Source organism: Corythoichthys intestinalis, chromosome 18 (assembly GCF_030265065.1).
Source record: "Corythoichthys intestinalis isolate RoL2023-P3 chromosome 18, ASM3026506v1, whole genome shotgun sequence".
NCBI classification, from domain to species: domain Eukaryota; kingdom Metazoa; phylum Chordata; class Actinopteri; order Syngnathiformes; family Syngnathidae; genus Corythoichthys; species Corythoichthys intestinalis.
In genome coordinates, this window is record NC_080412.1 from 9,058,564 (window position 1) to 9,072,375 (window position 13,812).

Genomic DNA, 13,812 nt, shown 5'->3' on the forward strand with positions numbered 1-13,812 from the left:
TCTACATCAAATTTTTGTGCATGGCTGTCACCCCAGGACAAAGCCTCCTCTGAAGATGGTACACAAGAAAGCCCGCCTGTCTCATCAGACCATAGGACATGGTCCCAGTAATCCATCCATCTGCTTTGTTGACATGTCTTCAGCAAACTGCTTGCGGGGTTTTGTGTGTACAGTCTTCAGAAGAGGCTTCCTCCTGGGATTACAGCCATGCACACCAATTTGATGTAAAGTGCGGCGTATAGTCTGAGCACTAACAGGCTGACCCCCCACCTCTTCCAATCTCTGCAGCAATGCTGACAGCATTCCTGTAACAGGTCACATGAGATTTTGGAGGGAAAATGACAAGCAGTACTCAATTTGGACATTTGGGGATGTACGTTTTTTCGTAGGGGTGTAGTCACTTTTGTTGCAAGGGGTTTAGATATTGATGGTTATATTTTGAGTTATTTTGAGGGGAAAATAAATGAACTCTTATATAAGCTGCAGACAATACTTTTTATTGTGTCAAAGTGTCATGTCAAATATCTGGTAGCAACCCAAAAATGCCCCCAAATGAATAGGATGTGACCCAAACTTCAAACAAGTTTATTGACAACCATCAAAGTATTCAATTTATCCGGAATATTTAATTTTCTACATTTGAAAAACTCACTCTTCAGTCTTGAAGCAAGCGAAATGGCGCTGTGATCAAGCGGACATGCTGACGGTCTGGTCTTTGGCCTGTGCAACAGAGAGGAGGTCATTATTTAGAATAGTTATTAAGAGTGTAATGGTATTTGTAGTCATCCCGTACAGTCACGGGTCAGTGCGACAGTACAGGCTAGGAACTATCAATTGCAGGATTACTAACACTATTTAAAGTGCATTTATTTTATAATTTCAAATCAGGAAATGTTTATTTTACTTTAGCCCTAGCTGAAGTCATTGAAACACTGAGTGAGAATCACTGTTGTTTTAGTCAACGATGACTAAATTGTCAACGAACAATTTTTTTTCATGATGATGACATGATAACTAGTTAAAAATGTGTCTTGGGAGACTAAAACAAAAGACAAATCCCAGTTTTCGTCTGATGAGACTACAACGAGACGAAAATGCGTCAGTTTCCGTCACACGTTCACATTGCGCGACATTTGTATTTTTAGTTAGCTTCAGATTAAGATTTAAGATTAAGATTTGTTTAGCCAGAGAGAATATGCAATGTTGCTTTAGCTTTTAAAGGTATATGCTGAGTCTGCTGAGTGATCATCACACACTAAATGTAACTGATATCATTAGCATAGCATTTGGGTTAGAATTAGGCTAATGCTAACAGTATGTATATATACAGTGATCCCTCCTTTTTCTTTTTCGCAGGAAATGGAGACCAGAACCTGTTGCGAGAAGTGAAAAACCAAAAATTAGCGCGCACCCCCCCCCCTCCCCAATTTGTGTGTTCAATGTAGCATTGGCATGAGATACATATAAGACATCTTTTTTCACATTTTCCCCCAAAGTATGTGCATGTTTCTCACCTCGTAGTGCAAAGACGGCAGAATCTCTTTTTTTTTTTTAATCCATCGGGAAGGAGGTGGCACATCACCCACTTTCTCACTGCAGTTATACTGCCCTGTCTTCTTTCTGGACCACCACAAGCAGCCAGTGGTGATGATGGAAACAGCAAGGATGACGAGGACCACCGTGATGGAGATGGTAATCAGCAGCGCGGAGGACATGTGGGCTTCTGGCACATCCGGGCAGGGGAGGACGAGCTCACAGCTTTTGCTTCCGACCAAGCTCTCCACTGTGCAGCGATAGCTTCCACAGTCCTGCTCGATGATACTATCTACACGCATGGTGCCTCTTACGGAGTCCACCACGGCATTGGCGGGGAGGACCTGGTTTCCGCTGATCTTGGCCCAGGTGTACGTCAGAGGGGATTCACCATGGAAAGACAAGCATGTGAGCGTCACGTTATTGCCTTGGGCGAATTCCCCTTGCAAGTTGCATATCGGTTGACTTGGCGGCTTCATGACCGTCAGGGTCATTATCTTCTTCACTTCAGGTGACTTCTTCACAATGCAAATGTAAGTCATCGAGTCTGAGCGACTGACGTTGCTAATGGTGATAGAAGCGTCTCCATTTTGGGGATCGCGTGCCGTGAAACGGGCCCTGCCCTTCATCGGTTTGTAACTTTCGGAGAGCAACTGGCCATTGCCGAATCTAATGGGGAGCAGCAGGGAGGCATAGGGGGTGGAACGCCATATGATGTACCCCGAGCTGTCCAGGGTGTCATTGTACTGGCAAACCAATGTGACATCGGAGCCCTCGGCTGCGTAATACTGGGACTCCTCCGGCTGGATTTCCAGAGCCACGCAGCTCAACACTCCCATTAGGACAAAAGGCCACAGGAGGCGCCACGCCATCATCGCCATTTGCATGCTGGCAAATAAAGAACACAGTCACTTCAAAGGCAGTTGCATCATCAAATGCATCAGTGGCTTCCCAGGCCAGCTAGGAAACAGGAGTTGGACAAAATAATGGAAACACCAAACATTTTAACATCATAATAATTGGACATACAGTCATTGTTAAAGAATGGCAAGAGGAACATTCTAATAAAGTTGAGCATCTTGTGTGGTCGGCAAAATCCCCAGACCTCAGCATTATTGAGCTTTTATGGTTAGTTTTAGAGATTCATTTAAGACGTCGATTTCCACCGCCATCGTCTCTAAAAGACTTAGAGGGTATTCTAACTAAAGAATCACTTAATCCTTTGGAAAAAAATCTCAATTTGTATGAATCAATACCTCAGAGAATTGAGGCTGTAATTGTCGCAGAAGGCGGACCTATTAAATGAGTTTTGGTTCATTTTTTAAAGGTGTTTCCATTATTTTGTCCAACCCCTCTATATATATATTGCATACGCACACATTTATATATACAAACGCCTACAGAAATCTGAATCAATATTCAAAGAACCTAAACATTCATTGACCTCTCAGTTTTATTTAAAACTGTGCAGAATGGAAAAAGCAAGCAATAACATTGACTTCACTGTAAACAGATGCTCGACAAGCTCAAAAACTCCAGAACCGAGCTTAATGGGGAGTCGCAAACAACTATCATGTGTATACAGCCACCTACTGTACAAGAGTGTGGTGGTTTTTATTGGTCAATATCTTGTTCACCTGCCTAATCTTGCGTGTTGCTTCCTCTAGTGCTCATTACGGTATAATTGCACAGGGTTTATCGATTGCAACGGAGGCATGAAAATGAAACAAAACTACCAATTCACAATGAGAAAAAAGAAAACAGAAAAGTAACGTGTAGCGCAGGCAACAACAGATACTTGCTGTAAAATGTAGATAAGTAAAAAGCACAGATACACAAAAATGTAGTCCCCGGTTTACGACGTACTCGATTTACGCAATTTCGACTCTATGACGCCGGTGTCTTGTTTGCCATTTTGTCACCACTCGTTTTGGGTTTGTTTGTTTGTTTTTTAGTCGCATAGACAGTATGTTATTGTACCTCACAGTATCTTTTTTATTTATATATTTTTTTACATTATTAATATGACATGTTCTGTCCTCGCTCAAGATAAAGTTGTTCATCTGGACAGACAGCAAACAAGGCAATTGTACTTTTTGAAACTTTTCACTTCCTTCACTTTTGGCAATTTGTAAAGCTGTAACACACATATACTGTATACACTTATGTTCAAAACGACACGAATTTTAACAAACACTTGACACAGAACAATTGGTGTTCATTTAGTAGATTAAATTAGCCTAACTTGCTTTAAAAAAGTGATAGCTTAAATGCTACGAATGCTAATGTCTTTACAAATTTCATAGCAAATTGCTCACATAACTCCATAAACTGTAGCTGTAAATTTAATTACAAATGCATGCACAATCATATATTAATATTGTATATATTAATTCGAATATAATCGTTACATTCCGTCACTGTATAATGAGTTCAGTTAAATTGGTAATTTAGATTTTCTTCCCATATGTTATAAGGATAGAATTACCACTACCATTATCAAGTGAATTCATTATGTTCAGACTTACATTCATCCCTTTTCACTTATTTTTAACAAGTTTGTATTTATTGTGTATGTTAGTATAATTATATGTTATGTTCAAATATTGCAATTTAAATTTGCTAATAAAATTCAGACACTTATTCTGGAAGTTTTCAAAAATGTTTCTTTAGTAGTTTTTGTAAAACAAAGTTTTGACTCGAACAGTGTATCACCTCAACCAATAGATGTAAAAGTTACAGTATCACAAAAGTGAGTACACCCCTCGCATATCTGCAGATATTTAAGTATATCTTTTCATGGGACAACACTGATAAAATGACACTGACACAATGAAAAAGTAGTCTGTGTGCAGCTTATATAATAGAGTTCATTTATTTTCCCCTCAAAATAACTCAAAATATAGCCATTAATATACAAACCCCTGGCGACAAAAGTGAATACACCACATAAGAACTAAGTACATCCCTAAATTTCAAATTGAGTACTGCTTGTCATTTACTCTCCAAAATGTCACGTGACTTATTACAGGAGTGCTGTCAGCATTGCAGCAGAGATTGAAGAGGTGGGGGGTCAGCCTGTTAGTGCTCAGACCATACGCCACACTCTACATCATATTGGTGTGCATGTCTGTCACCCCAGGACAAAGACTCCTTTGAAGGCGGTACACAAGAAAGCCCGCCCGTCTCATCAGACCATAATACATGGTTCCAGTAATCCATGTGCTTTGTTGACATGTCTTCAGCTAACTGTTTGTGGGCTATATTTTGAGTTATTGTGAGGGGAAAATAAATGAACACACAGATTACTTTCCAATGAGTCAAACCGTCATTTTGTCAATGTTGTCCCATGAAAAGATATACTTAAATATCTGCAGAAATGCGAGGGGTGTACTCACTTTTGTGATACACTGTAGTATTGGTTAGTAGTAGTTAATATAAGTCACTTCAGATTTATTTTGCATTAATCATTTAGCCCAGAGGTCCCCAAACTACGGCCCGCGGGCCAGATACGGCCAGCCTCCACATTTGGAGGCCCTGATTTATTTATTTATTTTTTTAATAGTGTTATTTATTTCCTGGCTTTTTTCTGTGAAGAACCCAGAGAGGGTTATTTGGTTATTATCTATTTAATTAATAGTGTTTATATTATATTATGTTTATTTTATTTACTTTTGTTCCGTGAAGAATCCAGAAAGGGTTATTTGATTGTGGCTTGTTTCTGAAAAACAATACATTTTTACATTTAGGCACTCCTGCAATCGTCACACTTTTTCTGTTACAAACTGGCCCCTCATCAGAGAAGGGAAAAGTTATGTGGCCCTCACAAGAAAAAGTTTGGGTGAGTCCTGATGTAGCCTATCAATTAATTAGGTTCATATACATGAGAAATGTTGCCCAGAACCCTGTTCACCCAATCTGTTGGTCTCATTAATGTCCCGTCCTCAGCAATAAGTGTACATGCTTATGGTTACTCTGGTATATATTCCCTACCAATGTCCAGACTAAACCTATGACCTTGCTATTTAGGGTAGAAGCAGGAAGCTGGTATTCTATCTGTAACGGAACGGCCAGCACAGTCATCTGATCTCTACCCCCCCCCCCCCCCCCCCCCCCCCGAGCTGTTGTGGGAGCATCTTGACCGACCGTATGGTACGTAAGAAGTGCCCATCAAGCCAATCCGACTTGTGGGAGGGGCTTCTGCAAGCGTGGAGTGAAGTTTCTCCAGATTACCACAACAAATTAACAGGTAGGATGCCAAAAATCTGCAACGCTGTAATTGTTGCAAAGGGAGCATTCTTTGATGACAGCAAAGTTTGAAGGAGAAAATTATCACTGTAATTTTCGCACTATAAGGCGCACCTGACTATAAGCCACCACCCACCAAATGTGACACGAAAATGGCACTTGTTCATAGATAAGCCGCACCGGACTGTAAGCCGCAGCTATCCTCAATGTATTATGGGATGTTTACACGAAAAGATATTAACCGGTAACACTTCATTTGACAGCAGTATCATATGACCAAATGAACAACCAAGAGCTTTGAACCAATTGGTTGCAAAGCTTCATGGCTTCAAGAAGCTTCATTTGGTTGGCCAAATGGGGGAGACAGTCAACATCTTCTGCCTCCTATAGGAGGCATGTTGGACAGCAACAGAGGTGACAGTACACTCAAAAAAATGACTCCGTATGTCAGGGATTGCTGGGCGGGCAGGTGTGTGAGGACCCAAACACAGGAAAAGTGAAGCGAGGCAAAAAGGGCGGTGCAAAAAATGATTTAATTAAGGCCGACAGAAAAAACAAAGTACAAACCAAAACTGAGGTGATCCCAAAAACACAGCAGCAAAGAAAACTCAGGTTACTAACAAAAGGCTGGGTATCAAAAAACTTACTTGGAACACGAGGGCTTGGATAGACATCGACTCTGGCACTGACATAGACAATGACGCAACAAGGAGTGACAAGAAACTGGGTCATTATATACGCAGACAAGGGGTAACGAGACGAGGAACAGCTGGGTAACACAGGTGGATGCAGATTGCAGGATACACTGGGAAAACACACACAGGTGAGAGCAATGGGTAACCAAAGGGACAAGTCACACAAGGAGAAACCAAACACAAAACCTAACACCGTAGGTTTTAAAGTTTACTAAAAGAGGATGTGCATTTTCAGCAAGAACACATCACGTTTCCAAGGTGAGCATGATTAAATCATGCAGTCCATACATAAACATGAACAATGAATGAGTAGCTAGATTAGATCATGTTGATGCAACATAATGTTAACGTGCCTTTCCAACCAATTGCAATAGTCTCATCATTTCTCGCGAGATTTAAAAGTAAGGTTGCCAACTCCCTGAAAAATAAGTGACACCTCATTGGTAGAGCCTAATAACCGTCACCATTTAATTATTATTTTGTTTGTGAAAAGGGATTTTTTTTTTAATTAGATGGGGCTTTGCAAGGCACAGGCCCAGCTAGTAAAATTCCTCAACTTTATTTTTATTTCTTTCTTTCATAATCTTATTATCCACATTTTTCGGCGCACTGGAGACTCCAAACCGTTTGACCGACCGGCACCGTTTGAATATCAAAATGACCGGAATACCATTCATTTTTTTATGGCAAACATTTTCCTTTCATTTTCAATGAGAGGAAAACATAGGTGGTTGTGATTTTTGACCACTTACCATTACAGCCCATTGACATTGAACTGGCGCCTAAGTAAGTCAGTACCACTGACAGCTATGTGCGTTCATGCCATTGACTATTATGAATGTCGCTCCTATTGATGCCAATGTACTGGATTCCATTGAGGCATATATAAATTGATGCCATTGGCGGCCATTTACGTTAAAATTAGGACTGTCAAACGATTAAAATTTTTAATCGAGTTAATCACAGCTTAGAAATTAATTCATCGTAATAATGCGTAATTCAAACCATGTATAAAATATGCCATATTTTTCTGTAAATTATTGTTGGAATGTGAAGATAAGACAAGACGGATATATAGTACATTCAACATACTGTACATAAGTGCTGTATTTGTTTATTACAACAATAGATCCACAAGATGGCATTAACATTATTAACATTCTTTCTGTGAAAGGGATCCATGGATAGATTCTTAAAGGATAAATGTGAGTTTGTATATTGTGACTAAATATTGCCATCTAGTGTACGTGTTGAACTTTCAGTAAATGATAATGTAGTGACAAAACTGTTCTGCCCCAATGCATGATGGAAAGTGGGTTACCATGACTGTGTGTGGTAGCTGCAAATACTATATCTTCTCTGTGTTGTGTACAATGCAGGGTGTTAAGAAAAATATCAACTCCTGTCATTCTTCCCCACGTTGCTCGCCTCAATAGTTATAATTGTTGTGGAAGTGATGTCACAGCTTTAGGCAATTAAAAGCACGGTCCAAATGAATGCCTGTATTCACTCCACTCACTTGTCACTGCTCTGAATATACGCAGAATGGCGCCATTGTAGTCTGTTTGCGGCAATGCGTGAGTGGGTCGTTCGGTGCATGCGTTCAATATTCTAATGTGATTAATTAAAAAAATTTAATTATCGCCCGTTAACACGATAAATTTGACAGCCCTAGTTGTGCCTTATGTTGGCTCAACATGAGTGCTTTATGTTAAAAGAACACAATTGCTAAATACTGAAGGAAAGCAATTTAATCAGGTGCAAATCATGTATTTCTATAATGTTGGTTCAACATGTATTTTGGGGTGAACATGAGTGTCTTATGTTGGCTCAACAAGAGTGCGTTATGTTCGCGCAACATGAGTGCCTAATGTTGGCTAGACGTGTGCTTTATGTTAAAAGGACACAATTGCTAAATGCTGAAGGAAAGCAATATTATCAGGTGCAAATTCTTTCCATAATTTTTTTTTGTCAGTTCAACACCCCATTTTTTTTTTTTTTTTTGAGTGTATAGCATGCGCTGCCGTGCTACAGATTTAAATTAAATTCAAAATTCATGTTCTGAGCTAATTATTCATTCAATTAACACTTTATTTGACAATGGCACCTTAAGACTGTTATTAGACAATCATAATTATGACATGACGCTGTCATGAGCATCAATGAATGATTATAAGAGATGTCATTTTGGGTCATCCGACATATTATCTCGCTTTTGAATGGATGTAAAAGATCCGAGCTAGACATAAATGGACATAGTAACTTAATTTTCCGGATGACACTTTATGACATCTGTCTTAAGCCTTTAGTAATGCCCATGATAGTGTCATGGCATAAATATTGCAGTCTTATGACAGTCTTACACTCCAAAAAATGGGGTGTTGAACTGTCATAAAAAAATTATGGAAAGAATTTGCACCTGATAATATTGCTTTCCTTCAGCATTTAGCAATTGTGTCCTTTTAACATAAAGCGCACATGTCTAACCAACATTAGGTCCTTATGTTGAGCGAACATAACGCACTCTTGTTGAGCCAACATAAGGCACTCATGCATGTTCACCCCAAAATACATGTTGCACCAACATTAAAGAAATACATAATTTGCACCTGATTAAATTGCTTTCCTTCAGTATTTAGCAATTGTGTTCTTTTTACATAAAGCACACATGTTGAGCCGACATAAGGCACAACTAGGGCTGTCAAATTTATCGTGTTAATGGGCGGTAATTAATTTTTCTAATTAATCACGTTAAAATATTGAACGCAAGCACGGAACGTCTCTTTCACGCATTGCCGCAAACAGACTACTTTGGCGCCGTTTTACGTGTATATAGAGCTGAGAGGCAGTGACAAGTGAGTGGAGTGGATACAGGTATTTATTTGGATTGCGGTTTTAATTGCCAAAATCTTTGACATATTTTCCAAAACAATTATAACTATTGAAGCGAGCGATGTGGGGTAGTATGACAGCAGTTGATCTTTTTCTTAACACCCTGCATTGTACACAACGCAGAGAAGATATAGCCGTTGCAACCACCACACACAGTCATGGTTGTCCCACTTCCCATCATGCATTTGGGCAGAACAGTTAATTCACTACAGTATCATTTACTGAAAGCTCAACAAATACACTAGATGGCAATATTTAGTCACAATTTATAAACACACATTTATCTTTTAAGAATCCTTTTTACACAAAGAATGTTAATAATGTGAATGTCATCTTGTGGATTTATTGTTATAACAAATAAATACAGTACTTATGTACAGTATGTTGAATGTATATATCCGTCTTGTCTAATCTTTCCATTCCAACAATAATTTACAGAAAAATATGGCATATTTTATATATGGTTTGAATTGCGATTAATTACGATTAATTAATTTCTAAGCTGTGATTAACTCGATTAAGAATTTTAATCATTTGACAGCCCTAATTTTAACATAAATGGCCATCAATGGCATCAATTTATATATGCCTCAATGAAATCCAGTACATTGGCATCAATAGGAACGACATTCATAATAGTCAATGGCATGAACGCACATAGCTGTCAGTTGTATTGACTTACTTAAGCGCCAGTTCAATGTCAATGGGCTGTAATGGTAAGTGGTCAAAAATCACAACCACCTATGTTTTCCTGTCATTGAAAATGAAGGGAAAATGTTTGCCATTAAAAATGTATGGAATTCCGGTCATTTTGATATTTAAATGGTGCCGGTCGGTCAAACGGTTTGGAGTCTCCAGTGCGCCGAAAAAAGTGGATAATAAGATTATGAAAGACAGAAATAAAAATAAAGTTGAGGAATTTTACTAGCTGGGCCTGTGCCTTGCAAAGCCCCATCTAATAAAAAAATCACTTTTCACAAACAAAATAATGATTAAATGGTGACGTTTTTTGGGTGGGCCGGCTCTACCAATGAGGTGTCACTTATTTTTTCAGGGAGTTAGCAACGCTACTTTTAAATCTCGCGAGAAATGGCGAGACTATTGCAATTGGTGGGAAAGGCACGTTAACATTATGTTGCATCAACATGATCGAATCTAGCTACTCATTCATTGTTCATGTTTATGTATGGACTGCATGATTTAATCATGCTCACCTTGGAAACATAATGTGTTCTTGCTGAAAATGCACATTGTCTTTTAGTAAACTTTACAACCTACCGGGGTCATGTTTTTGAGTGTATGATGCCACTGTCAAATAAGCATTCAGAAATGCCCATGATAGTGTCATGTCATAAATATGACGGTCTTATGACAGTCTTTAGAGGCCACTGTCAAAGAAAAGTGTTACCAAATACCATAACAAGCAATTAATGAAACTGGAACGTTAACTGTTAGCACAGAACATTAATTTTGATTGTTATTTACATTTGTAGTGCTGCAATGCATGCTAGGAGGGATGTATTGCCTATTAACCCAAATAAATCAACAAATAAGACGCAAGATTCCTAATTAAGGACAAAAGTAGCGGCTTACAGTCCGAAAATTACAGTGTTTCAAATAAAAATCCTTATTTGTAACCTAGTCAATGACTATACTTTCTATTCATTTTGCAACACCTTTGAAAAAAATGAAACTTTTGGGTGACTCCAAACTGTTGAACAGTAGTGTATAAAAAAATAATAAATTAAACACGATTTGATCCATTTTGAGGACGACAATGTCTAAACGTTTCATCAACTGGCAACATCTCAATTTATTTAACCATCGCTTAGACTTTACTGTATTTTGCGGACTATAAAGTGCAATTACCCCACCCCCACTCCCAAATTGGCAACGTACCTTGCGTGCTTAATGTGTGAATTCTGGGTGTGTTTATATTGTCGTAGCAGGAAAACAATCATTGCAATGTTAAAAGATAAAGAACGAGACAAATGCAGTACATTACTGAGGTGCGCCTTACGTATGGATTAAACTTTCTCTTTGATGGCGTGCTTTAAAGTCCGAAAAAGTCGGTTAATCGAGGCCGCGTTCATGCTGCGAAATCAAAGATGTCACCGTGGTGTATCCCAATTCGGTGAACAAGCAAAGTCAACAAAGGGTGCTTTGATCTATTGCAAGTAACTGATATGTTTTAATAAAAAGGAATTTCTGTTGTACTTCAACATAAAATGTGAATTATAAATAATTTAAATACTATTTAATGCATTTTTGGCTAAATCAAATTTGTTGGATTCATCTTTTATGTTACATTACCAAAATGAAACAACTTTTTTCTTCTATTCTAATTTTCCGAGTACTACTATACTATCGACTAGCAGTGAATGATCATTTCAATGATCTCATGCTGATGTCCAGTAAACAAAACAGTACTAATAATTTAATTTTCTTACCTGTTCAACTTTTGCTTCTCCAAGTTCACAGCGCAGGACCTCAGTGTTCAGGCAGCCAGCTATAAATGCAAAGATCAAAGAGATGATGATGAGGATGATGAAGATCGGAGGCACGCATGGGTCTTAAACATGAAGCTCGTAGGCCAAAACTGCCCCCTTGGGCTATTTGTGCAAATGTGCAATTTTTGAATGATCTAATTGTCATCTATTGCTGTCAAAAATGCATCATTTGACAAAAATTTTTTTAGATAATAGCACAATATACAGGGTGATTCAAAATCAATGTCCTAAAATCACTGCACAATATGTCAAAAGCAAAAACATTACAAAATACATGCTTGGACACATATGTTGAACACAGTGTTGTTTTTCACAGCCCTTTTAATTTTTGTCATAGTCTTTTGGATGATAATACCTCTTAGTCTAAGACATATTTTAGTCATCTGAAAATGTGTTTGTCTTCGTCCAATTTTTGTTGACCGAAAACTCAAGACTAACATTGCTTAGTTTAGTCGACTTCCACTAAAAATGTTTTTGTCTATAAAGTTTTAAAAAATTACCCCAGAAATAAGTAAGTAAAGGTTTACAACTATTTTGAATGAACAATGACAGACGAGCAACATATTGTAGCGTCTATCTACAAGGACAACGCCCAACTTGGTGATAATACACAATCAGCAGGAAAATAGTAGATTATTTTCGATTAATTATACCTACTTGACCTACTAAAAAAAAAAAAAAAGTTTGGTAACACTTTATAATAATAATCCGTTTTACTAGTTAATAGATCATTATTAAACTGTTGATAAATGATTTATTGTTGATTTGTGAAGTATTTGTTCACAGTTTGTTAAGCACTTACAGGGTGTTCTTAACCTAAAAGTTTGTGTAGAAACGTTTCAAGTTTTTGTGTGTAACATTTGGCATTTCTATCTTTTCAGGTTAAGAAATGCCATTCACTTCAAAAGAAAAGGCATTTTGATAAGGCATTTGATAAGGCGCTCATGTTGCACATTTATGAAAATCTGCCATAGAACCAACAAATATTTGTACTTTTATTTGTATATATATCCAATAAAACTTATGACCTTCAACATAAAGTGTATATAGTTTTATTAAGCTCCATCAACTAGCATGGGCATTTAGAATGGGGTCAACCATATTGGAACACCCTGTAAATGCTTAACAAACAGTTAACAAATACTTCACAAATCAACATTATCATTTATCCACAATTTACTAATGATCTATCAACCAGTAAAACAGATAGTTATTATAAAGTGTTACCAAAAGTTTACCGAGAGTTAAAGAGGATGCTGCGAGTTACATTTAGTGTGTGATGATTGCTCAGTACAGACCTTTGAAGGATGAAGTGTCAGGGGAGAAAATCCGTTTTCCCTTTGTTTGTAGAAGAAAAACGTTCTCGCTCCAGAAGTCTTTTAAAAGTTTACTTATGATCAAAAGGAGAAAATCAGTCACACACAGAGTACAACGATGCTCTCACGTGGGCGGAGTTCAGAGGACTGTTATAATACTGGAAGACGGGGTTAAAAGGTAAATAAATAAATTTTAAAAAATGGTTCCATGATAAGACAAAATACGTAATGTGATGATAATGGTCCCATTATTATAAGACAAAATATGTGAAAATAAGTCATCTCATGAAGCCTGGATGGCCAGGCTGCGTTTTTACCAATTACATGGTATCTTTTGAAGTACAGCTTTACCCTTCAAAGCACCTGCCTGCCTGCCCTCCCTCGCCTCAAGATGTAGACATCTGTGCTCTGATTTATGAATTTATACATAACACTTGTACAATCATAAAGCGGAAGCAAGATATCAACATTTGAGAAGGCAAGGCAAATTTATTTGGAAAGCACAATTCAACACAAGGCATAAAAATCACATTAAATCAAAAGAACGTTAAAACAAAGACAATCGAAACAGGAAATAAAATTAGATATAAAAATCGCATTAAATCACAAATAGAATAA

At 37.8% G+C, this 13,812-nt stretch overlaps 1 protein-coding gene across 1 annotated transcript; it reads right to left on the reverse strand.

The window, feature by feature from the left end:
- Positions 1–568: 568 nt before the first annotated feature.
- LOC130906689 (coxsackievirus and adenovirus receptor homolog) lies at positions 569–13,325 on the reverse strand. Its single transcript, XM_057821231.1, has 4 exons — positions 13,177–13,325; positions 11,819–11,877; positions 1,515–2,421; positions 569–720 (listed from the first exon to the last, which is right to left on the reverse strand). The coding sequence occupies exons 3-4, from the start codon at positions 2,418–2,420 to the stop codon at positions 688–690; spliced, it is 939 nt and encodes a 312-aa protein (XP_057677214.1). The 5' UTR covers position 2,421; positions 11,819–11,877; positions 13,177–13,325; the 3' UTR covers positions 569–687.
- Positions 13,326–13,812: the final 487 nt, after the last annotated feature.

Coding starts and splice junctions, on each gene's coding strand:
- LOC130906689 (XM_057821231.1), bottom strand. CDS start 2,420: ATGCAAATGGCGATGATGGCGTGGCGCCTCCTGTGGCCTTTTGTCCTA. Junction 721..1,514: donor TGCCGTCTTTGCACTACGAG/GTGAGAAACATG, acceptor TCTGTTGCACAG/GCCAAAGACCAGACCGTCAG.